This window comes from Phyllostomus discolor, chromosome 10 (assembly GCF_004126475.2).
Source record: "Phyllostomus discolor isolate MPI-MPIP mPhyDis1 chromosome 10, mPhyDis1.pri.v3, whole genome shotgun sequence".
In the NCBI taxonomy this organism is placed as follows: domain Eukaryota; kingdom Metazoa; phylum Chordata; class Mammalia; order Chiroptera; family Phyllostomidae; genus Phyllostomus; species Phyllostomus discolor.
In genome coordinates, this window is record NC_040912.2 from 83,958,835 (window position 1) to 83,983,007 (window position 24,173).

At 50.9% G+C, this 24,173-nt stretch overlaps 1 protein-coding gene across 2 annotated transcripts in view; it reads left to right on the plus strand.

Moving 5' to 3' along the window:
- TBXAS1 (thromboxane A synthase 1) overlaps nt 1-24,173 on the plus strand; it is a 137,975-nt gene that overhangs the window by 83,573 nt on the left and 30,229 nt on the right. For both annotated transcript variants that reach the window (XM_036010957.1, XM_028525746.2), the window contains exons 6-9: nt 3,116-3,204; nt 4,850-4,998; nt 6,946-7,076; nt 11,316-11,627. In XM_036010957.1, the coding sequence (XP_035866850.1) occupies nt 3,116-3,204; nt 4,850-4,998; nt 6,946-7,076; nt 11,316-11,627 (681 nt within the window). The remainder of the gene's footprint in view (nt 1-3,115; nt 3,205-4,849; nt 4,999-6,945; nt 7,077-11,315; nt 11,628-24,173) is intronic.

Consider the following 24,173-nt stretch of genomic DNA (forward strand, 5'->3'; position numbering starts at 1 on the left):
TGAACCCCTCTTTCCACACAGAGCATGCTCCTGAAGAGTTGTACGTGAGTCAAATTTTATGTTGCATCCCGTTTTGGTACATTAAGAAAGCTTCAAGCCTGACAGCTAAAAAGACTTCCTTTAAACAGTGGTTTTCTTTTTACCATGTGACTCTTCCTCTAAACTAAATCCGAAAGAAATGTTTGTCTACGGGATTTTACTGGAACAGAGTTCCCTTGGACCCCTCAGCTTATTAAAATAATGGAAGGACCGTAGCCAGGGAAGCCGGTCAGGGAGACGCAGCTCGCCGGGCCCAGAGGCCTCCAAACGCTGAGGCGGTCTGGGGCTTCTGGAGCGTGGCGACCCTCCACACACACTCCTGTGCTGATGGAGTGTTAAATCGACGGTTTGGAAGAGTTCAGAAAAGAATCCAGTAGTCAGGAAGAGTCCATTAGGATTACTGAGCATAAATCAGAACAGTCATCCTTATTTATTTATTTTTTTTAGCGCACCGCAGGCCAGGTAGCTAAGGGAAAGTACACTTCTGTTTCAGCAAATCATTCGACAAAGTCTTCCCGCCGCTCACGTACTGGTAAGATGCTGCCTGGCTGAAAATGGTCTTAGGTTCACGCCCAGCTGGCCAAAGAGTCAGAGACGGTGGTGATCACCAACTCTGGGGCCACCTGAAGCAGCGGCTAGTGGACAGCCTCGGGCTCCGAGGCTGACCCCAATGAAGGCTTAGAAGACACACTTACTGAAGTTCAAGTAGCCACGTTGCAGGAGATAAGCTTGGAAAGAGTGAGTTCACCCCTCAGCCTGCCCACCCTTAGCGCAAGCAACCCAGTGCTCTAAGCTCGCGTGGCTTCCTGAGGAGAAAATCCCTTTTTTCCAGGATTTCCTTCTCCAGATGCTCCCTCCAAGTCTCGGCAACAGGGGAGGGCCTCAGAGGCTTTGCTACCTCTCTTCTGGGTGTGTGGGTGTGTTAGGCTCCACTGCCCACAGGTGCTGCCCAGCCATCATCTCTGCCCTGGGAACCCACGCAGCCCGGAGCTCAGGCCCCAGCTCGCTCACTCCCACACGGCAGGGATGCCTGCTGGCTGCTCGGGACCAGCTCCTTCAGAGAAGGCTCGCTCAGCAAGCAGCTGGCTCCTGGTGACTCTGTTCTTTCCTGGAGTCCCAGCTTGGAGGGAGCTGTGGGAGGGAGGGGGCCGACAGAGCCACATGTCCCTCGAACCTTGGCCGGCAACCCCCCGGTCTGCCCCACTCTGCCAGACTTCTCCACTCACCTCAGTGTCTTAGGGAAGTTAAGAGATCCTTCCACTCAGTGCCCTGGCTGCTGTGGCTCACCTGGCTGGGCTTCGTCCTACAGACCAAAAGTTGAGGGTTCGATTCCCGGTCCGGCACATGCCTGGGTTGTGGGCTCATTCTGGGGCGCATGCAAGAGGCAGCCAGTCGATGTTTCTCTCTCACGCCGATGTTTCTTTCCCCTTCTTTCTCCCTCCCTTCCCCTCTCTCTGGCATCGATTAAAAAAAGAGAGAGAAGGAGAGATTGTTCCACTCAGAACACACGGTAGGACAACTTTTTGTAACAATGTACGTAAACTAAAAGTAAACCCTTTCAAATGAATGGACCCTAAAGGGTCAAAAGAACCAATTGCACACGGTGGTGATTCAAGGAAAAAGACTTTGTGGTTTTCATTGACCCAAACCTCAATATTTACCTGTGCTATGTATCTTCTAAAAAAGTCAACATAACTCAACTTTGTGATTGACATGCAAGGAAATGGTCTATTTACCCTTTACGGGGTCACTGTGTTCCATTTATGCAGCTGCCTCTCCAGAGTGACATTGAGAGAGACGGAGGGAGGGGAAGAGAGAGAGGGGGAGAGGGAGAGAGAAAGTCAGATTTTGCCCCAAACATGACAACATACCTTCTAGTAAACAGATAACATTTCTAGAACTTTTCCCAATGCCTCCAGGCTTTATCAGCAAAGAGTGGGTCTTAGGTGATCATTAAAACCCATTCATTGATTGATTCATTGATTCATTCAACAAACAGTTACTATGTGCCAGGCACTGCTGTAGGTGCTGAATACACAAAAATGGGCAAAAAAAATCCCCCGTACCTGGAAGAACTTACATTTTTGTGTCCAAAAGGTAAAATCTAAACATAAACAACATTTCAAAATACGTTTTCCAGAAGAAGTGCTCAGAACAATGCGTCACAGCCTGCTGCTTTCCCTGTGATGGCACTCTAGAACGCGCACTGGATGCAGTGATTGCTTCCAGTGTTTCCCCCTTGGCTTACCAAATGGAAGAGAAGGAAAGGTCACGTGGGTGCCCATCAGCCTCTGCAAGGAACCCCACCCACTCAGGCCGACCTGCTGGGGTCCGAGTGGTGGGTAGCCAAAAGAGAGATCTAGATTTGTTGGAACTGGATTATTAGTTACATGATTGCTCATGTCACCATTCTCTCTCTCTCTCTGTTAGAACTTTTCCATAATAAAAATATTTTACTAGTAAACAAAGCAATTCAGCAACTGTCCTGTGTGGGCATAGGAGGCCTCATGAAGACAAGGCTTCCCCTGTATTGGAGGGTTTAAGCAACTTTAAGCGGAAATGAATAGCTGTCCACCAGACATGCTCTACGAATGGCTTTTGTATTGAACAAGAAGGACTGAAAGGGGAAACTTGCGACTCCGTTGGCTACTAAGATTCTATACTTTAGTGGAAGATCTCGAGTCTAATTGAAACCAAGTAAACACGGATTTGGGCTAATTCCAGGGACGGTACATATGGATTGCGGTCTATTTACTCTCTAATGCTAAGCAAATGTCATGAAACCGAGTACAGATTGTCATTTCTCTCTAAGCACTTCATGATCATTTTCATAATTATTTCACAGTATTTACTCTGAATCCTTTCTTCTTTTTGCTTCCAAAAAAAATAACATATTGCTTAAGCTAAAATATTTCATGAATTTTATCCCTTCCTCTTGCATCTTTGCTGCAAGGAAGTTACCTTCAAAACAGCGCCCATGTTGCAGGAAGCACCACACATAACTTCTTTATCTGCAGCTAATTCGGGTAAGCCCCCTGCACGGTGTCCTAATTACACCTTTGTTATCTGCTACCAGGTGACGCCCCTCATCAGCCAAGCCTGCGACCTTCTCCTGGCTCACTTAAAACGCTATGCAGAATCTGGGGACGCTTTCGACATCCAGAGGTAAGGGCTACATGACAGATGAGAAATCGTGTTTTTGAATTGCTGCTTCTCATAACTGCACGTAATTGCTGGACAATTACCTCGGGACCAGCACACTATGGAAATGCTAGACGCTCAGGAAAGCATAGGTGGACTGACTAATATGTAGAAATGAAACTCATATAAAGTGGGGAGCAAATGTGAACACAGCCTGTGGAGACGCAGTGGGTCGAGGGAAACCTTGGGCGGGCGGGTGGTTTGTGGGTGGGCTCGCCCCCTGCCCTCTGCGGACCCGGGAGTGGACAGAAAGGACAGGGTTCTGAGACAAGTCTAAGGATTTCTACTTCCAGAAAACATGGGGTGCTCCCCTACCTAGACGCCAGGACTTAGCAGTGGCCACCAGACATGAATGACAGATGATCTGGCTTCTCTCCCAGGTGTCCTGGGCTCAGTTATGGCAGATTACGGGGTGAGGAGGGGGTGGCGGATAAGCCAGAAGCTGACTCGTTCTTATTACCATTGCTAATAAAATAATAACATGATCATCGCCAGCATTTAAATCGTACCGTATTGTTTAGAAAAGTCTCTCTTGTACACATTCTCTCTGGTCCTGAGGTTCACGCACTAGCCAAAGATGAAATAGATGGACAGAGCAGCGATAAAAGCAGATTTAAAACCCTTAAATCTCCCACCATTAGGATCAGATGCAATCATGTTCCGTCGTCAAACTGTTTCTGCAATAGCAGGGAGATGTGTAATCAATTGTAAGAATGTTTTCAATCAAAGGCGGTCGAAATAAAACAAGTCGTCTGGAAATGTCACTTATCCCTCTTGAGAAGTTGTTGGTTCTAGAATGTATGGGGAGGAGGAACTACATGTGTGCCTACATCACATTACACAAAAACGGTTCTTTTAATCATGAAAGGATGCAAACACCCAGTTGTTAGCCCTTCTAGAAATAACCTGACTACCCCCTAGGAGATTAAAAAAAAAAGACTTCATTCTAGTTTAAAATGGCCATTTGAGGGGGGCAGGTTCCCAAGGGGTTCTCTTTTCTCTCCTTCCTGGCACACAATTTCCCGCCGTGTGTTTCTGAACGCAGCGTGAGTTCTCGGTAATACTACAACATACGCCGGTGAAGCTGGCCCCAGCGTTCCCTGCGTTTATTTGAGGGAGGCGGGCCCTGGTGTTTTGCTTGCTGCTCTTACGGAAACGGTGAACCACTAAGGAGGGAGTGGGGCACAAAGCTAACACACCTAGACAACCAGGTGGCTAACTCATCCATCACAGTTCGCTGTGTATGGATGAAGCATTAGCTTCTGGCTCTGAACAGCTTTGGGGCGACATGCCTGGGCTTTGGGTCCGCTGTCTTCCCTCCATCGTGGAGGGAAATTCGTTTTGGTGTTGGACTGTGTCTGGTTGGTTACAGCTGCCCCCTGCCTCACCCCCATTTCTCTGTTCAGATCAGCTCCCAGCGATGTTCTATGTCCCCTCTGGTGTCCCACTGCTGCTGTCACTGCCCAGAGGGGCTGATCCCAGCCCCTTTTCCCCACCCCCGCACCCTGAGCAGGTGGGCAATGGAGGAGGGGTCCTGCCTGTTCAAGGATGTGGTGGGTCAGCTGATGGCAGCGTCCTTTCAAAGTTCAAATGACTTCCTCTCCCACAGGTGTTACAGCTGCTACAGCACCGACGTGGTGGCCAGCGTCGCCTTCGGCACCCAGGTGGACTCACAGAAGTCTCCGGAGGACCCCTTTGTGGAGCACTGCAGGCGCTTCTTTGCCTCCTCCCTCCCCAGACCTCTCGTGGCTCTGATCTGTACGTACAGCTCCTGCCGAGGGCGGCGGCCCTGGGCTACTCCCAGGAGGGCAGCCCCTGGGACACGTGGGTGGCTCTCAGGACCCAGCCTCTGCTGCTAGAAAAGAGCACTCTGGGTGAGGAGGGAAGCTCCAGAAGTCTGCCCTGCAGAGGCCTTGTCTTCCCAGAGCCACCCAGCCTCTTCCCATCACCAGCCTGAGCCACTTCTCACACCACGGGCGGCCCTGGCCTCTCTCTCCCCCGCTGCAGGGAGAACAGCAGCCGAGCCCGCTGCTGAGAGTTTTGCACGCATTGCCTCAGTTAGAGCTTGTATTCACCCTGTGAGGAAGGTTCTCTTATCCCCATTACACAGATGGGAAACCCAAGGCTTAGGAAGGCGCAGCCCAGGCTGGATCCCATGGCCTTTCTGGGCCATATTTCTCCCCACCAGCAAAGTCTTCTGCAGAAGACTCTCTGCCCGAGGGCCAGTGCACAGTAAACTAGGCGGCATGTGTGATGGGTGACTAGCAGGTTACCGCTTGCTGTGGAGACGGGTCAATTTACTTTAATTTTAACAGTGAGTTTTTATCCTCCGACCCATTCCAGTATCTTCTCGCTTTTATGGAAGCACTAAAGTGTCAGGGTTTGGTTTGTTTTTGTTTTTGTTTTTAGATTTTATTTATTTATTTTTAGAGAGAGGGGAAGGGAAGGAGAAAGAAGAGAGGGAGAGAAACATCCATGTGTGGTTGCCTCACACACACCCTCTACTGGGGACCTGGCCCACAGCCCAGGCATGTGCCCTGCCTGGGAATCAAACAGGTGACCCTTTGGTTCACAAGCCCTTGCTCAATCCACTGAGCTACACAGCCAGGGCTGAAGTGTCATTTTCACTGTTATTAATTATTGCCATAATTTCTAATCTTTTGCTGGGCCAGTAAATTCCATTCATTCCTTGGTCAGTTTCATTTCCGTTTCTGAGTTAATGTCTGTGGAAGCCCCTGTCCCCTCCACCTATTCAGTACTGAAACCGTAGCGGGAGTCACAAAGCAGGTCTCGCAGCCCCTTCTTGGCCCCTGACCCCGCCAGCCCAGGGAGCTGCTCTAGCTGAGTCAGCCCCTCTTGCCATCAACCCCAGGGTGGTGGTTCCACAGTCCCAGGCGGCTGCCACCCCATTCTCTGTCATCTGAACCTGCCCCCCTGCCTGCCACGTGGGCTCAGGCCCAGGCTCTTAAAAATGGGCAGAGCACTCTGAGAACTTGCAGGTCCAGACTGCCCTCCCCAACCCAGGCTCTGCACAATGCCCTCGCCCAGCAGGCCCATGGTGAATGCTGAGAAGCTGAGCTGAGCTGAGCCAGCTCCCTGTCACCCCCAGGAGATGACAAGTGTCCCTGACTCAGGTAGCCCTGTCCCGAGCACAGGGCAGCAATGGCCCAGGCTGCACACAGCGTAGCAAGGAAGGCCACCACAGGGGATGGGGCCAGCATCCTTGTCAGCAGCTGTAGCAGCAGCTCTTAGGGATGATCAGGTGGTAGCTCTGGGGACAATTACCCAGTGGGAAAAAAATGCAAATGACCAGAAAGTTAAGAAAGCAGATCAGCTCCCACCACCTGCTAAGACTCGAAACAGGGCCTGTGATCTATTCTTTCTTGGTGCAATACAAAAGGTCCTCCTATCTCGGACCTGGGAAATTAATGTATAAGCATGAGATTGGCTTCTGAAGGGCCCGATGGAGGAGGATTCAGCTGCATGAATGTGTGCTGAGTGCTTACAGTGTGCGAGGAACGGCGAGGGGGCCAGAGGTGGAGTGAGATGCAACCCCTGCTCTGAGGAGCGGCAACGTGGAGGGGAAGACAGGCCTCCACGTGACTCCGATTCAAGGCCAGCTCTTGCTTCCCGGCAACAGGCATCTAATAGCCTTGGTGTATTACCTCCCCCTTTTCAATGCCATTTTTGTTTTTCTCTTTCAAGTATCATTTCCATCCATAATGGTCCCACTGGCCCAGATTTTGCCCAATAAGAACCGAGATGAACTGAACGGCTTTTTTAACAAACTCATTAGGAACGTGATTGCCTCGCGGGACCGGCAAGCGGCAGAAGAGGTAACGTGTTTTAATGGGACTCGGCTTCAGAACGGAGTGGAGCCTAATTTGGCATGGCCGTCTCTTTTCTCTCACTTCCCTCCCAGGTCCACCCACCACACCACGCTGTCCTGTCTCGGTCTAGAGCTTTCCAGGGGTGGGAGAAGGAAAGGACAAAGGCTGACAAGAGGCAAACAAGAAGGAGAGAGCGAGGGCAGGTGGGAAGCGGGGTGTGGAGCAGCCCAGAGAAATCTGCCTACACTCTGAGGTCAGCAGACTTAAAGCTGCCCTGCAGAGCCACAGCCACGACCTACCTCAGGGGTCACCCCCTCACAGGCTGTACCCACAGTGGAAAGAATTCTCTGGGTCACTGTTCCCATGTGTGCTTTTCATCAGGCGTGCTCCTTACACCGAAACACGGTGGCGCTTGGCCACATGAGCAGCATCAACATCAGGGAGTTTAGGCAGCTGTCACCCGCCCCACATTCCCTTTGAGCTCGGAGGATGCCCCTCCGAAATCTGAAGCCGGGGGCCCCTTCCTGCTCATCAGAGACCTAGGGGTTTCTTTCCTCCTTACGGACTTGCGCTGTGATGCCAGGTTCCTGCCCCAGACAGCAGGGAGTTGGAAGCACACCCAACACGGCCTTCCTCAGGATGAATGCATTGACTGTGCTGCACTTTTATCTGTGGAATTACTCATTGCGCACCTAACATGTGCTTGGCACAATAGCAGGCTGGGCTGGGGCGCAGGGCCCTGCTCTGAAGACACTTCTGTCCTTGGCACACAGTAGGAATTTGTTGATGGCACTTGGCTGAGAAGGGCAGTGGGAATGTTTGGTGGTAAGGAAACTAATTTCGATATTGGATGTGCTGGTGCATACACAATGTTATGCTTTAAGGGTCCTACGTCATTCAAGGAGGTTGCTTAAAAGAAAGAACACGGCCGAAATGCCTTATCCTGAATCGACTTGGGCACGGGGTGGCTTTGAAAGGGTTTCCTCAAAGGCTGGGTGGTTCAGAGAGACCGACAAGGAGCGGACATGAGGTCCAACTGTGGCAGCCTTGGCCGACTGTGAATCAGGGGTCAAGGAGAGGCCGGCTGCACACAGCAGGCTTGGGTAGCAGCATCTCCCCCTGCCCAGGCCTGTCCCCCTGGGGGACTGGGCAGCAAATGTGTCCAGGGCCAGGAGGTGGGGAAGGTGCTTACAAGCTCACAGCCCCTGAGCCCACAGCACCATCAGCTCAACTCCATGCCCCTGAGGGGCGGGAAGGAGGAGCAAACGGGTGTCCCTGGCCAGGCTCTGCAGCCTGAAGAGACAGCACTCACCTGGGTTCAGCTTCTCCAGGGGAGGCTGGAGCCTGGGGACAGAGAGGGAGGGAAGCTGGTTTTCCAACCTCACCACTGCTTATAAAGGGCTTCCCGGTGAGCATGCGGTCACTCACACACACCCCGCCCCCCACCCCCCGAAACCCCACCTCCGCCCGAAGCCCACTGGCTGCAGAGTCAGCCTGAAATTCTAAGACCGTTGCCCCGAACGGCTTACTAAGAGGTGAGGGGTTATTAAAGATCCAATTACTGCGATTGCCTCGAGCTTTTCCTTTTATAAACTCGAGAGCTATGTGTTTCAAACAATGACTTGATCTGAGAAAAAAAACCTCCCAACCACACATCCAGGACTGCCTGCCTGTGTCAAGACAGAGCTATACGGTTACTAAGAAAACTTGCTTTAAACCCATCTGAACTCTGTAGACAATCCATCAAGCAGATGTGTGTTTGCGCAGTGGAAAATGCGGCACAGATGTTAAAAGGTAAATATTTTTCTAAGCTCTAGCCGATGGGTGGATTAGACACCTACATCTATCAGGCTGCGTATTTTTCTTGGATATAACCATAAACCAGCAGTGTTTCGGTCCTAAATGGGCAGTGTTCAAACAGCCTCCGTGATGCAGTGCAAATAAAAGAAAGCCATCTGCGCTAATGCTCCTCTCTGGAGAGCAGCCCTTTCTGGCCTCTGTAGCTGGAGGTTCAGACAGATTTGTGTAAGACTCGATGGCCCTGCAGCAGCCTGCCTCGGCCAGGAGGAGGGGAAAGGACGCCAGCTGGGCTCTGCCCTTGGGAAAATCCAGCGGTGTGGGTGTGCTTGTGCCTTCCCTGCTATCATCGCCCCCACCCCACTCCAGCAAAGCCGCGAGCCAGCTTTAGGGTACACAACTGTATCCCACCCCGAGGAGTTTCAGACACGCCAGCTGAGAGTCCTGTGGTTGTTCTGGGGCCCCAGGTCGGCATCTAGGAGATGGAGTAACGGCGGGGTATCACCTGCCATGCAAGCTGTGACGCCCTGCCTTTGCCCCACGGGACCAGAGCTAGTGGTGGGGCCGCCACAGCCTCCCAAATGGTGACCAAGCAGCAGGAAGGAAGGTGGGGTTAGCCATCCCTTGAGGACGCCTTTTGGAAAACAGAATTAGCGGGGCCAGGACAGAAAGAGGCAGCCCGGTGGTAGCCATTCTCATGGCTATTCCAACCTGAGCAGGCTGGTGGGACACTGAGGCCCTGCCTCCTTACTCTCAAGGTTCTAGATGCCCAGACTTAGCTGTGAGTCCTGCCGCTCTCTCCAAGGTCACCTGCCAAGGTCACCCACCTGGGAAGGAGAGGAGCTGTGAAGGTTCCTGCTCATGATCCAAGGCTCCTGCCCCAAACAGCATGTAGTCGTGAGCACACCCAGCACGGCCTTCCTTGGGGTGCATTGACTGTGCTGCATCTTTATCTGTGGAATTATTTGTTGCATCCCTAACGGGTGCTCAGCACAACACCAGGCCTGGGGTGGGGCTGGGGCACGGGGTCCGGGGCTGGGGCACGGGGTCCGGCCCCGGAGACACCTCTGTTCTTACAGAAGGAAAACACAACCACACATGAAATAACAACAATCTCAAAGGATGGAATTAAGTGCTGATGTGTGTGGCAGAGAGCATGCATGTAATAAAAATCCAGAAGCCAATAAACTGAGAAAATGCTACCACATGTAACTCGCTTTGAAATTATCATATTTTGTTGGTGCTTCTGATACTCTCCTTTTGCTGTTTTATCTATAAACTTCAGAAAAGAGTAACATATTGTTTGTCACTCATCACATTAAAGAGCTTTTCAAAGAAAGGATGTGCCAGGAATACGCTCGTTCAAGGCCAAAGCACTGTGTAAACGCTTCTGTAGTTACTATTAGTGATAGTGAAAATATAAAGAATATGCAAATTGCTGATAAGGAAGAGAAGGAAAAATGGTAAGACAGTGCTATCCACTGAAATGGGGTAGGGGATTACTGAGAAAAAAAAGGGACCCAATAGGACGAGGCTAGGCTAAGGGATGCAAAACGCAGGCTGGAGACTTTGAAGAAAAACTTCACCAAAGCAAGTTCTTCCCTCCCCCTCCCCCCGCTCGCAGTCAAGGGTCTGTTCACTTCCTGCTGCTTGAGAAAAACATGGCCGCCCACAGAGGCCCTGAACCCGTGCACTAGTGAGCAACGGAGCACGTGCTTCGACTTAAATCTCTACGCTGCTTTAATTGTTTTATTGTTGGAAAGCCAACCTACCAACAGCACAAACCTGGATAAAGTAAAACATAAAAGCCCCCTGGTTTTCCCGTCGCTTCTAGCTCTCTGTGAACTGTTGAGTGTGAATGTTGCTAAAGATTTTCTCTGCATGGACACATTTATGTAATTACGTGCCTTGTGCATTCACTGTTTTTACAGAAATGAGATTCTGCTGTGCAGATCGTTCTGCAACTTGCTGTTTTCCTCACCAGGGTAGCTTAACATCTTTCTGATCAGCCCACCCTCACCCGAGGGCATGCTCACTGATTTTAGAGAGAGGGGAAGGGAGGGAGAGAGAGAAATATCGATGTGAGAGAGAAACACTGATCTGTTGTCTCTCATACGCACCCTGTCCAGGGACCAAACCCACACAGCCTAGGCATGTGCCCTGACTGGGAACTGAACCCGTGACCCTCCTGTTCATGGAACAGTGCTCTAACCTACGGAGCTACACCAGCCTCATCCTTTCTGATGGCATCACAGTCTGTTCTTAGCTGCACCAGCCTGTGAACCAGTGCAGGGGGGTCCCAGGTTCTTGCCATCTCAGATAACCCCGCAAGGAGAATCCTTGTTCTATCCTTGAAAGGCTGCATGTGCACGCCTTCTTTTGTGCTCCAGGAAACCCCACTCATGTGATCCTGGGCCAAAATGTGCATTTTCTTCTTTTATCCCTTAGAGGCGGAGAGACTTCCTCCAACTGGTCCTGGATGCCCGGCATTCCGCCACCTCCGTGGGTGTGGAGAGCTTTGACATAGTCAGAGAAGTCTTCTCCAATGAATGCTCAGCAAATCCTTCCCAGAAACACCAACCCAGGCTCCCGTCCAAGCCTCTGACAGTGGATGAGGTCGTGGGCCAGTCCTTCCTCTTTCTCATCGCTGGCTACGAGATCGTCACCAACACCCTCTCCTTCGCCACCTACCTGCTGGCCACGCACCCTGACTGCCAAGAGAAGCTCCTCAAAGAGGTGGACCATTTCAACGAGAAATATGTGAGTACAAGCTGTGCCCAGGGGCCCATGTGAAATCGACATGACCATTGATTTTGTGTTTGTGGAAGTGAAACTGATTTTTGTAACTGCCTTGCTAAAACCACATTCTAAGTTTACAAGTTGCAGTAGGGCCAGTGCCCACCTTCTCCGTCTCTCTGGGTTAGCAAGAAAGGTGGAGTGTCCAGAACAACAGGAAAACAAAGAAAAAGAAAAATTGCACATGCGCCCTTGCTGTTCAGGCTGTCCACGATTCCAGGCCTGGCAGAGGGAAGCCACAAAGTCCTTGTGGGTTGGGGTCAAAGGTCAGCGACGGGGCCGAAGGGGTGGTTCCCCAGTGCTCGGACTGTGGGGTTGCCGTGCTCAGGGAGCAGGTGTGCGTCAGAAGATGGAGCCGAGTGGGAAGGCACGAGTGGGCACGAGGAAGATCGGGAACACGGAGGGGGAAGGCTGTAAGTGGAGTCAGGGGAGACGGAGCCACTGGTGCCGAGTTCGGCTACATTGTCATGTCATTTGTGTCTGGATGCTTATGTGTGTATTGCTTTGACTTATGAGTTGTTAAAGAAAATCTTTTAAAAAAAAAATCTGTGCTTTAAAAGGAAGAGCACCGTAATAGAATCCTTTGCATGACATTCCAATGTAATCACTAGTCACAATTTTGCGGGGGTGGCCTGTTCTCTTATCAGAACTATTAGAATTCTTTTCATATATTGAGCTGAAAACTGCTTCCCAGAAAATCCCACTGCTTTATCCCACCAGGGAAGTAGATGCAAGGGGAGCCTCCCTTCCCCAGCGCATTAACTGTGTCACTAAGTGCCTCAGCTCCTGGCTTACCATGAACTTACGGTCAAGCTCAACTTCCACAATGTTCTGACAACTGCCAAGGCAGGCCTCCCCAATCCACTGCTTAGGGGTTTGATGGGGTTTTTTTTTTGAGCCTAGATGCAAGCGTTTGTATTTATCCTTATTACCGCTAGAGTCAGTCAAAATAATTTTGAATCTTGATTCTGCCATCTGTCATATTACCAATTGCTCCAGCTTTGTGTCATCTGAGACTTGCTAAGCATGTCTCCTATTTCATCCAAGTCATTGATTAAAATGTTGAACAGGACAGGGCTTCCCTCCAGGTTGACATTGATCCATTAATCGATGTTCTTTGGGCATGGAGTCTCAACAAGCCATGAATCCAAATCACCCTACTACCCACTCCCACCACCTACTTCATTGATAGTTATGTGGGTTTTTTTTTTTAAATTGAGGGGGAGGAGGAGGGGCCAAAGAGGACAGGGGAACATACTTTAAGAGAAATAACAGCAGCTGAAGGGCACACCTATTAGGATGTATTTGTGGGCAGGTAACAAAACCCCAAATAAAACGGATTTTAAGGAGGTAGGTCTTATTAGGACAGATAATTGAGCAGCTCAGGAATAGATGAGGGTTCAGGCAACTCTTCTGCCAGGCTTGTGATGGGCTGAGGTCCTAGGTCTCCAGTTCCTGGTTGTGCTTCCGTAGTAGCAGCCCCGTCCTCAGCTGTGCCCCAAACAGCCCGCCAACAGCGTCTGGACTACATACAGGCTTCCTTGCTCATCATCAGTGGAGCAAAGAGTGTCTGTAGCCCCAAATTCTCAGCAAGAAGTGTGAGGTTCACTGTGATGGGGATGCGCAGGTCACTGCCCACCCTTGAAGCAACTATTGTGACCAGGGGAATGGGGGCATAGATGGGCTTAAGCCAATCAATCAGATGCCCAGAGTCTATCACACTCGTTATATGGCTGCGAACTTGGGAGAGCACCTCCCAGAGGAGGTTCCGGCTGCTGTCCCGGGAAGGCAATAGAGACTGGTCTCATAGGCCTGGCCAGGTAGTTCAGTTGGTTGGAGCATCATCCCAATACAACAAGGTTGCTGGTTCAATCCCCAGTTAGGGCACCTACAAGAATCAACCAATGAGTGCATAAATAAGTGGAACAGCAAATCAATCTCGATCTCTCTCTCCTCCTTCCTCTCTCTCTGAAATCAAACTTAAAAACTCAAAAAGATTGGCCTAAATAAACCAAAGGCCGGTCAGACTAAAGCCCTTTAAGCCTCTGGTGCGTGCCCAGCAGCCGGCAGACATGACAGCGGGTCACACGGGTGCAAGTCATGGCCATCCCGGGTACACCGCACACCTCCAGGGAACTCCCTCACTCACCAGCTGAAAAATAAAAGCAAAAATCAAAAAGACAAAAAATAGAAAAGAACAAAGAAAAATGAGAAGTTATGTCTGTTAAAGCAATACCTCCCTTCCAGAGAAGGCCCTCCAGGGCACTAGATGGCAGCAACGATGGCGTCTGGAATGCGTCCCCCCAGCAGCGCCACGTCTCTCCAGTCGGTCCTCTCCCAGGAGGACACAGGAGTGTCCCATAGGCTTCCGGTCAAAGGCCCTCACGGACACCACCCCTCACCTCTGACGTGGCCCTAACTGGCCATGACCTACAGAGGGTGACACTGTCATATTAAGCCCTGGCCTCCTTCAAAGCCCTCAGCCTAGGATAGGGGGCTTGTTTCCCCACAGGACCACTTCCGTACTGACAGTCCACGGACCAATAAACATTTTGCTAGGTAAAGTTTTCAATAATGCTATCTGGGAAGATTGTTTAAAATGCCAGTTTCGGGGCCTCCACTCTCAGAGATTCTGATTCCATTAGTCTAGGCCAGGGCCTAGGACTCTGCATTTTAGCATTAATGTCCCAGGTGATTTTGATGTAGGTGGTTCCTGCTTTCACTCTGAGTAGGCAGCCTTAGGCTCTCGGGGTCCGGATCCCAATTTGAAGAAGAAACAGAGCCCAGAGCCCTGCCCCAGCCACGCAGGCCCCCCAGGTCATTGTCTTTCTCCAGGTAACAGTTGGGGCTGTCTCTGAGAAATAGCGATACGACGTGTCTTTTTAAAAACATTAATTTGGTAGTCACAATAGTGTAACAGGAACACAGCCTTGCACATGGTACACACTCGATAAATATTTGTAAGTTCTCTTTTTTCTTTTATTCTCCTTTTTCTCCTTCCTCCTCCTTCGTCCTCCTCTCCTTCTCCTTTTCCTCCATCCTATAATCAGAGTCTTGTTAATATGGACCATCTGTCAAGACGCAGAAATGCAGATGATATGTTCACACATTAGATATTTTCCTGAAAATGTGCATGTAAAGAATGACGTGCTGTAATTTCCTGCTGCTTCTCATTCAACAAATATTTCTTGAGTGCCAGTTCATGCCAGACTGGGGCTCCAGACGCTACGCCCCAGGATGTCCCGACCCAGCCCTTGCATGCTGTCCCTGTGGAGCCCCAGTCCTTGTTAGGTGGCCTTCCCTTGTACTTGTCGGTGACACCTCCAGATTTGAGCTCCATAGTTTCTTGTCCCTGAGTCATATCCTTTTACAGCCTGTATCCATTAGGATTTTTTCTGTTGACAGTGTTAAAAACTCAAACCACATTGGCTCAGGGAGTTTATTGGCCTCCGAGTCACAAACTCTCGAGTCGGGCTGCCTTCAGGTATGGCCTGGTGCTGGGGTCCCCGCTCTGTCCCCGGGACCCAGGTTGCTCTCTCTCCCCATCTCTCAGCTCTCCTCACACTCCATTCTCAGACAGGATCTCCCAGAGAGCTCAGCATGTGGAACAGCCTGAACCAAGAGACCTACAAACGTGGAACCACTCTGCACTTTTTCCTAGTACTTCTCTTCCATGTGCTTTGATGAATCTCCTCTCTCTTTCCTTGATGATACCTGAGACAGGTCTCAAAAGTTTCTGGTCACTTTTAGGCACGAAAAGGTCCAGGCCACTCTGGTCCTGTTTAAAACTTCAGTCTCCAAGTAAGTGCCCTTCCATCCCCTTCGCTCAGGCTGACCTGTGGCCTGAGGCAGCTGCTCTGGGGAGGGAATGTTGCCTGTTCTCCCACCCTCCCTTCTCTCCTCCCCTTGCCCCTTCTGGGCCCCCTTTTTCTCCCAGGCTTGAGGCCCTGAAACAGATCCCCAAATCCTGCTTCACTGGGTTTCTCCCAGTGCCTTCCCTGTGGTGGCTTCTGGCACGCACTGGACGCCAGAGTTACCCACGGGGCTCCGGGGACCTCCCCACCGCACCATGCCCTGACGGGGGAGGGGCTCCAGTGCCCACAGCCAGCTCCTGCCCCACAGCTTCTCGGTGGTGGGATCTCCTGGTGACAGCCCTCTTGAGCAGCAATGATGGCTTGTACAGTGTCCACCTGGGCCACAGGCAACACACATCTTGGCCACACTGACAGCGGCTGCTCCCTCTGCCGTCCCCTCTCTCTGCCCTGACATCTTGCTCCAGTTACTTCTGCTGTGCTCCAATGGGCAGAGAGGGCAAATGAGCAATTCCGCTCCATCAGCCCGTGACCACCTGGTTTAGGCAGCTGCCCCCAAGCTTTGTGAGTGGTTCTACCTGAGACCCCTTCCTTGGCTCGGGACAAGGGAAGAACCCTCTCTTAGGCTAACAACTCCCGGCTCTGACGAATTTTCTATACATCCCTCTAATCTCTGCATTGGCTGAGGCTAAGGGGTAGAGGAGAGCAGTTTAGGTCCAGCCTGAAACAGCAAGGGCCTCTTTCCTGGGAATCTCTGAGAACACCTCATTGATGGAGATTGGGTCCTGGGCTCACCCTTCAACCAATCGTGGTGGCCGAGGAGAATACGACACTTTGATTGGCTTATACTTGAGTCACTCGCCCAATTGCTGAAGTGGGTGTCTAGGTGGGGCCTTACTCGAACCCTGAGGATTTCCAAAGGATCCCCAAACCTCTGTTATGGAAGTGGGGTGCATGGCTGCTGAGTGGCCGGAAAACGGTGTGCCCACCCATGTACATAGACTCCATGGTTCTCGGATTAGAAGTTCCCACCTTCAAACTTCTTGTTCTGCAACGGCACATCCCCTCCTCTGAACTTAGGTACTTCTTGTAAAGGATGCTGCCGCTTCATCCCAAGTGTGATGTCCACAGAGTCAGTCACGCCTGCCCTGTTGGTTAGAATGAAGCCCGGGCTGACAGCCTTCATTGCATCCCTTCCCAGTCAAGACGGGAAACAGTCAGTGGTGCAAGCCAAAATTCAGGAGCTCTGCTTTTATCAGAACTGAACTTCCAGCACGTATAACGATACTCAAAGGCCTTCCTTCGCCACAGAGGATTATCTCCTACACGTTTTACAACGGACACATTCTGTCCGGCGTGACCCCATCTCTCACCACCTGTTTTCACCCAAGGGGCCTTGCTTGCCTTTCTCCATTCAAGGTAGAGATTTCTGTTTCAGTTTATAACACGGTTATAATCTACTTTATAATTCATGACTCTCCAGGGTGCTTCATGGAGACACATGTGTTTTCTTTCAAACCATCTGACTTTGGACTTTTGTCCGGCTTTCCGCCCTCTCTTTCCACCTCAAAAATGCAGCTTAAAACTTTCTTTCTCAAGTCACCCAATCTCTTGGAGAACTCTCTCCTTTCCCCGTGTTTTCTTTGTCATATCGAAGGGGAGGTGTGTTCATTAAATTCAAGAGTTGAGAATGGAAAGATTTGTGCCCCTTGCACCGCTCGTAAAATTAAGGAAGTGCACCAATGATTTAATAGGACCTTTGTAATGTAGATGCTTCATCATGTTCTCCAATATCCAATTTTGAAAAGGATGCGAGAAAAAAAAAAGCAACTTCTTTCCATATAAATTGTTTTTGCTATAGCTTTCGCACTTTATGTTGAAATTATCGACTTCTGATCTGGCTAAACCACTCTCTTTTTTCTCTTCGGTGCCGGACTGGGCTAGCCGAAATTTATGACCCATTTTCCTGCTGCTTAATTGTTGTTATAAATCTGTGCGGAACCCAGTTGTAAATTTATCACAAATTGGACTAGATTGATAGATAGCCTCTCTTTAGGATAATTTGAACGTAGCTATGCCTTAGAAGAAAGGCCAGATTCTTAAAACTTCTCTTGAAGAGGTGCTTTGCAACTGTTATAAATATCTAATTAAAATACAACATATTCTTTTTCTCTTAAGGATAAAAGAACATTGCACGCTGAGTGTTTTGGCTGATTAGCTCATGCTGCCGATGCGAGCCAGGTTGAGGATTTGTTCTTTGAAGCAGCCAGAGTATCTCAAAGGGGGGAAAAAGCATATTCTTTGGCTACATTTTTAAAAAAAGAAAATTTGCCTACATTTGCCTCCAACTAGCTGTTTCGTAAATACACATTCTTTGTCACAGGGGGAGAATCCGTTGAGAAAATCATGTGATAGCGTAACACAAATTTATCCTCACCGTGGGGGACCGTGCCTCCCCGTCTGGCGCCCACCCAGGGCGAAGTTTCAGAGTCACGTTCGCACAGGGAGCAGAGCACAGGGGGCTTTGGGACTCACGTGAAGGACGGGAAGTGGGATTTCTCCCACTGGGAAGGGTTCCTGCCTAGGTCTGCTCGGGTCTTGCTGTCCCACATTTCAGGAGGAGTAAGTTCAGGGGTCCCCCAGCCACACAGGGCAGCAGGGGGTCAAAAGACGCATCCCTTTCCTACAGATCGTCACAGCATGGCGGAGAGCAAGTTAGTGAGGCCCAAGGAGAGAAGTAGGAACCAAGAACAACTCACAGCCCTAAGGTCCAACTAAAAAAACCACGAAGCCAAGAACTGGGACAGCGGCAGGGTGAGATGTGCAGCCGTGGACTGCAGAGCCTGCCAGCAGGTGGAGCATCTCAACACTTGACCTGGGGAGCCTGTGAAAATTCAGGTGCTGACTCAGTGGGCCTGGGGCAGGGCCTGAGACTCTGCATTTCCAGCAAGCTGCCAGGTGATGTGGGCACTGCTGGTCCACGGCCCGCACTGTGGTCAGCCAGGTTCTAAACCTGCTCCGCCTCTGTCAGTTGTGACGAATGTAGCAAGTATTTATTTATTTAGTTTAAAGATTTTATGTATTTATTTAAAGAGGGGGAGGGAGAGAGAAAGGGAGAGAAATATCAGTGTGTGGTTGCCTCTCACATGGACCCCACTGGGGACCTGGCCCGCAACCCAGGCATGTGCCCTGACTGGGAATCCAACCAGCGACCCTTTGGTTCACAGCCCGTGCTCAACCCACTGAGCCACACCAGCCAGGGTGCAAGTATTATTTCTAATGATAGTTACAGTACTGGTGTTCTACAATGATTTACCTTTTGTGAATAAATTAAATCAGTTTCAAAAGTATTCCAAAAATATTGATGCCACTCTCATGTTATCAACTGAGAGAGAAAGTGATGCGGGAATTGCCAGTCCTGGGTGTCTTTATTTTACTTTTTAGTCCTCACCCGAGGATGTGTCCACAGATTTTAGAGACAGAGGAAAGGAGGCAAAGGGGGAGAGGGGTGAGAGACATCAGTGTGAGAGAGAAACATCAATCCGTTGCCTCCCACATGTGCCCTGACCAGGGATCAAACCCCCAACCCAGGTGTGTATCCTGACCGGGAATTGAACCCACAGCCTTTTGAACCCACAGTGTATGGGACAACACTTCAACCAACTGAGCCACCAGGGAAGAGCAATCCTGGGCATCTGTAGAAGTGTATGGCCCATAATCCTAAAACTATCTGGCTTCCTTGAACAATTTTCTCCAGGGTAAGAAGCTAGGGAGAGCTTTTGAGTTGGTTGAAGGTCATTTTCAAGGCAGAGGAAGGCGGCAACCAGAGCCTGCTCCCAGTATGCACGTGTGCACGGGGCCGTAGGACAGCCCACGGGCACCTGTCAGACTGGGTCTTTCAGGCAGGGGCCCCACCTGGACCAGAAGCTCCGCTGATGAGTCCTTAGTGTAGACGGAAGCTTCAGGTGCCCATGAGAGGCCAGGCCAAAGTCCTGCAGTCAAAGACAACTCCCCGGATGCTGTTTGCCTGGGCGCAAAACCTGTACCATTCTCACTGCACGAGCAAGAGCCGCAGTGCAGGACCTTGGAATGTGTCCAACTTGCACACTTCCTGCCCTTCATTCTGGGGTGTCTGCCCCCAGAGGAGTAGACCCCCTCCCCCTCCCCTGGCATCCCAACAGCTAATAGCAGAGCAGAGAAGACCTGACCCTATAGGGGGCCTCCGTGTGTGCCTGGAACTCTAGCTCGGGTGTGATGATGGGCGGACCTGCTCCCAAAGCACCACCCCGGGAAGGAAGAAGGGAGACAGGGTACGAGGTACTTCTGGCCCCATCAGTGGAACACTCAAGAGTCCCCAAAGCAGGGTGACCAGTCAACCTGGATCGGGTAGCAGAGCCCCAGTTTTCGACTGCCTATATGATCATTACACACACACACACACACACACACACACGCAATAGTCTCTGTGGTCCAGGCCACCTGCCCATTCTCTCCGTGGGGACAACTGCCTCTCTGGGGCCACCCGTGCAGTAAATGTGTGCTGCTCAGTGCCAAGAACTTCCTCTATCTCCACCCAGAGGTCCACTCTTCTACACTGCCAGTGGACATTCTAAGCCCATGCCCATGTGAGCTCTGGGGAAACTGACCCACCTTGACTGTGACCTGCTCCCAGGGACCTTGGCCATGGCAGCCCCAACCCCAGGCCTTGTGCCTGCCAGGAGCTCAGAGATCCACAGCAGATCCCTGCCTCTTCTCTTGCTTCTCCCTTTTCTTCCAGACCCATTTCTTGGGTTTCTCTCATCTCGCCTCTCTTCAAGATTTGCAGCTCTACTTAGTCTTCTTGATTCTTGTTCTGGCCCTGTTCCCAAGGTCCAGAGAGACACAGAGGCTTCCCTGCACCACCTCCTGGCCCAAGGGCCCCGCAGGGCCCCTGGCTGTCCCAGAGCCTGTGAATCCGCACAGTGACGCCCCGAGTGCTTGCAGTGGCGTGAGGTGGTCTGTCAGGCAGAGGCGGGTTGAAGAGCAGGAGGAACTTGCAGGTGTTTTTCTGGGCCACCAGGCTTAACCAAGTGTAGCACTTCAGCACTTGCAATTTTTAGCAATTAATGCTCCGAGTCCCCCTCCATCTTGAGTCCCCGCAGAGCACTTCTGTCACGGCAGAGGGAGAGGTGACCTGCAAAGGGATGGTCCCCCCGGGAACGGGCCACGCCAATTAGCATGTATCTGGCGCCCTTCATGTGGCAACTCAGAGTATCTTATACTCCATATCCAGGCCTCTAGAGAGGCCAGGCTTTGCTAAGTAAATAAGCCAGTGGGGTCGGCTCACATCAATCCAGAAAAGCAAGAATTAAAAATAAACTTGGGGGAGGGAGCTCCGCAGGTGGAGCTGGCGGCCCGCAGGCCCGCTTGGCAGGGAGCAGGAGTCCCGGCTGAACGGCCGGTTTATTTAATGACGGCTCACAGGATGGGCTCTTACAGCATCAAAAGTATGGGTTTTATTCCCAACAATTAGCTTTTAGAAGAAAGAATAAACACATACACTTAACAAAAAAAAAACGTCATTGAACGCTACCCATCAAACCCACTTTTCCACCAGGGGAGTAGAATGGTATCGGCTGTGGCCAATTTAAAGACTCCTACCCCGACCCCCACCCCAATAAATAAATAAATAAATAAATAAATAAATAATAAAGACTCCTACTCCCTCAGAACTTTTGCTATCAACCCATCACTGGGCTTTAAATTTCACTATTAGGGCTTTTTTTCCCCTGTGTTTTAACCCATTATCCATCACTAAAATGCCACCACTACTTTTGCCCTGGCCGGGTGGCACAGTGGCTTGGAGCGTTGTCCCATGTGCCACAAGGTTGCAGGTTCAACCCCTGGTCAGGTCACATACCTAGATTATGGGTTCAATCCCCAGTTGGGGTGCATATTAGAGGCAGCCAATCAGTGTTTCTCTCTCTCTGTGTCTCCCCCACTTCTTCTCTAAAATCAATAAACATGTTCTCGGGTGAGGATTAAAAAAAAAGCCACGACTCTTGAGAGGGGCGCTACACTCAGGTCCCCACAGGGCCTCTCGTCCACTCGGCAAAGGGTACAGAGCGCAGGGCCTCTCCACAGCACCCAGCCTAGGAACGCGTGATGAACGGGTGCTGAGTGGACGAAGAGATTGCCGGAAAGCACGCTGGAGGTGGGGAAGCATGGGGAGCTGCCCGGGAGACGCATGTCCTGGCAGACGGGAGTCAGAGAAGGCCCCTGCGAGGGTCACGAAGGCAAGTGTAGGCAGCACTCAGCAGTCCCTACAATCCCACAACTGGGTTCCCACAGGACTCCCGCGGGCCACCTCACACACACACCAGTTCATGCCCAGACCTGTCACACCAAGGAAAGGAAGGAACCAGGGCCCTTGGGCTCTGAGGGGACCTTGGGGTCCCATCTAGAACAGTCTCCCATCTAGGACAGGTATCCGCAAGATCATGCCACTCTGCTTGAATGCCCCCAGGAACAGGGAACTCACTACCTACGGTCCCTCCATTATCCTTGATAAAGGTCTTCCTATATCACTTGAAGTCTGTCCTTGCTCACTGCCCACCTACTCACCCTTGTCTACTCCTCTCCCAGTGTGCCGTACTTATCTACTAGCAGTCAGCGAATTAATAGCTTCTGCCTGGGGCAGGGAGCAGGGGGGTGGAGCAGCTACTTCCACCCGCACTAACAGCCCGTCACTGGACATCTCAGAGACAGATGGAGAAAAACCGGAAAATCAGTAAAGAATAAGGGACCTTTCTAAAATGTTTGCCTGTAGTCCAGACATTTAATTTACTCTTGAGTTCTCTGGTAAATCTGTTTTGCCCTGGGACTGTGGGGTGAAGTTATGTTTTGTGTTGGGGTGTGTGTGCGTTGAGCCTTGTACGTTACAGCTGAATACGGTGTGAAAATCTCAGCCACATGAGCCTGTGAGGCCAGGCCTGCGAATATTCCAGATCAGAAAGGAGAGTGGACTCCCCTGTGAATTGCAATGTGTGAGGTTTATAAAGCTAAGCACTTAGAGTTCTGTCTTTAAAATTTAAATATTGAGATTGGGTCTCCAGGAAACAAGAGGCAAAGCCTGTTTCTCAATCGCTTAATTTGATTCCCCCCTCCCCCCCCCCCCTGCTTTTTGGTAGCATAAGTTGTTTTTCAAAGCCTCATTCCTTGAATGCTCCCTATAGAAGGAATGTAACTAAACTCCACTGGCCTCCCCCTGCTGGGACCAGGCGGGGGCCAGAGCAGCAGGGCGCATAAAACAGATACCCCGCAAAAAGAAATCCTTATTAAAAGATAAGAAGAGGATCAACTTCCCTCTGGTTCGGAACAAGGAGCTTGAGAAAGCCACCCAGGCTCTTTCGGCAATGGGCTTATTCTCAAAGACGTTTTAATTAGCAATTTAAGGTTGGAAGGAAGAGGATCGACTCCTTGCCTCCTTAGCTGCATGTGCCAAGTTCAACTCCAAGAGAAACTAGTAGTGCAAGTGGCTGAGAAGAAGGGAGGTCCGGGGTCGAGGGGCGACTCTGGAACAAGGAGAAACTTTTTCATGAAATGGCCCAGCGAGGTACACTGGCCTCGTCCCCCACTGTGTTTGGGGTCCCCCTCTTTGGGGGGAGGTTCTCGCCCCTCCATGGGGCCAGGCGCTCACCACCCCACCGGTAGCAGGGTCACGAAGCTGTCACTGTCACCGAGGGAACAGGTCCCGATCGATCATACTACGATCAATCGATCGTACTCAGATGAAATCTCCACCTCTCTGGCCAAGGAGCACTGTGCCCGAAAAGAGGGGGCCCAAGACCTGTGTGCTGGCCCCAGCCCTTCCAATCGTGACATGGAGGCGCTGAGCTGCCACTCACTGGCAGTGTGACAAGGACAACTGGCATCGTCTGTGCTCCTCAGTTTTCCTGTCTATAAAATGGGGATATGAGTGCATAGCTCATAAGATCGTCATGAGGATTAGGTGAGTGAATCCACGTGTGATTCTGGGCACAGTGGCAGGCGTACATACACGTGCTACAGTGCTACAGTCACCTCCTCTCTGCGCCTCAGTTTCCCTATCTGTGAACAGAAGGGATGGACTAGACTTCTCTGCTGGCAGTGACAATGACCCTTGGGTGTCTGCAGGCCAGGCCCTGAGCCAAGTGCTTTCCACGTAAGTGTTCACTGGATCCTCACTAGAACCTTATGAAGCAGCAGCTGTCACTGTCCTGTTAATCAGTGAGGGAAGAGAGGCTGCGCCATCAGGGAGCTCCAAGACAGGCAGGAGCCACAGGCGAGAGAGAGGTTTTAAGGAACTGACTCGGTTGATGGAGGGGGCTGGCAGGTCGAGAGTCTGCAGGGCAGGCCAGTGGGCTGGAGGCTCAGGCAGGATTCAACACTGCAGTCTTGAGGGAGACTGTCCTCTTCTTCAGGAAATCTTAGACTCTGCTATTGAAGGCTTCCACTGATTGGATGAACCCAATCACCAAAGGTATTCGCTGTCACTTCGAGGTAACCAGCTATAGGTGTCAGCCTTGACTACAGAGTACCTTCACCACAGCACTGAGGTTCACGTTGATTAATAACAGGGTACAATGGCCCAACCAAGTCAACACAAAAGACCAAGCACCACGGAGCCTTCGAGAAGATAATGTGCCAAAGGCTATGCACTAGGGAGGGGCCGGGCCTG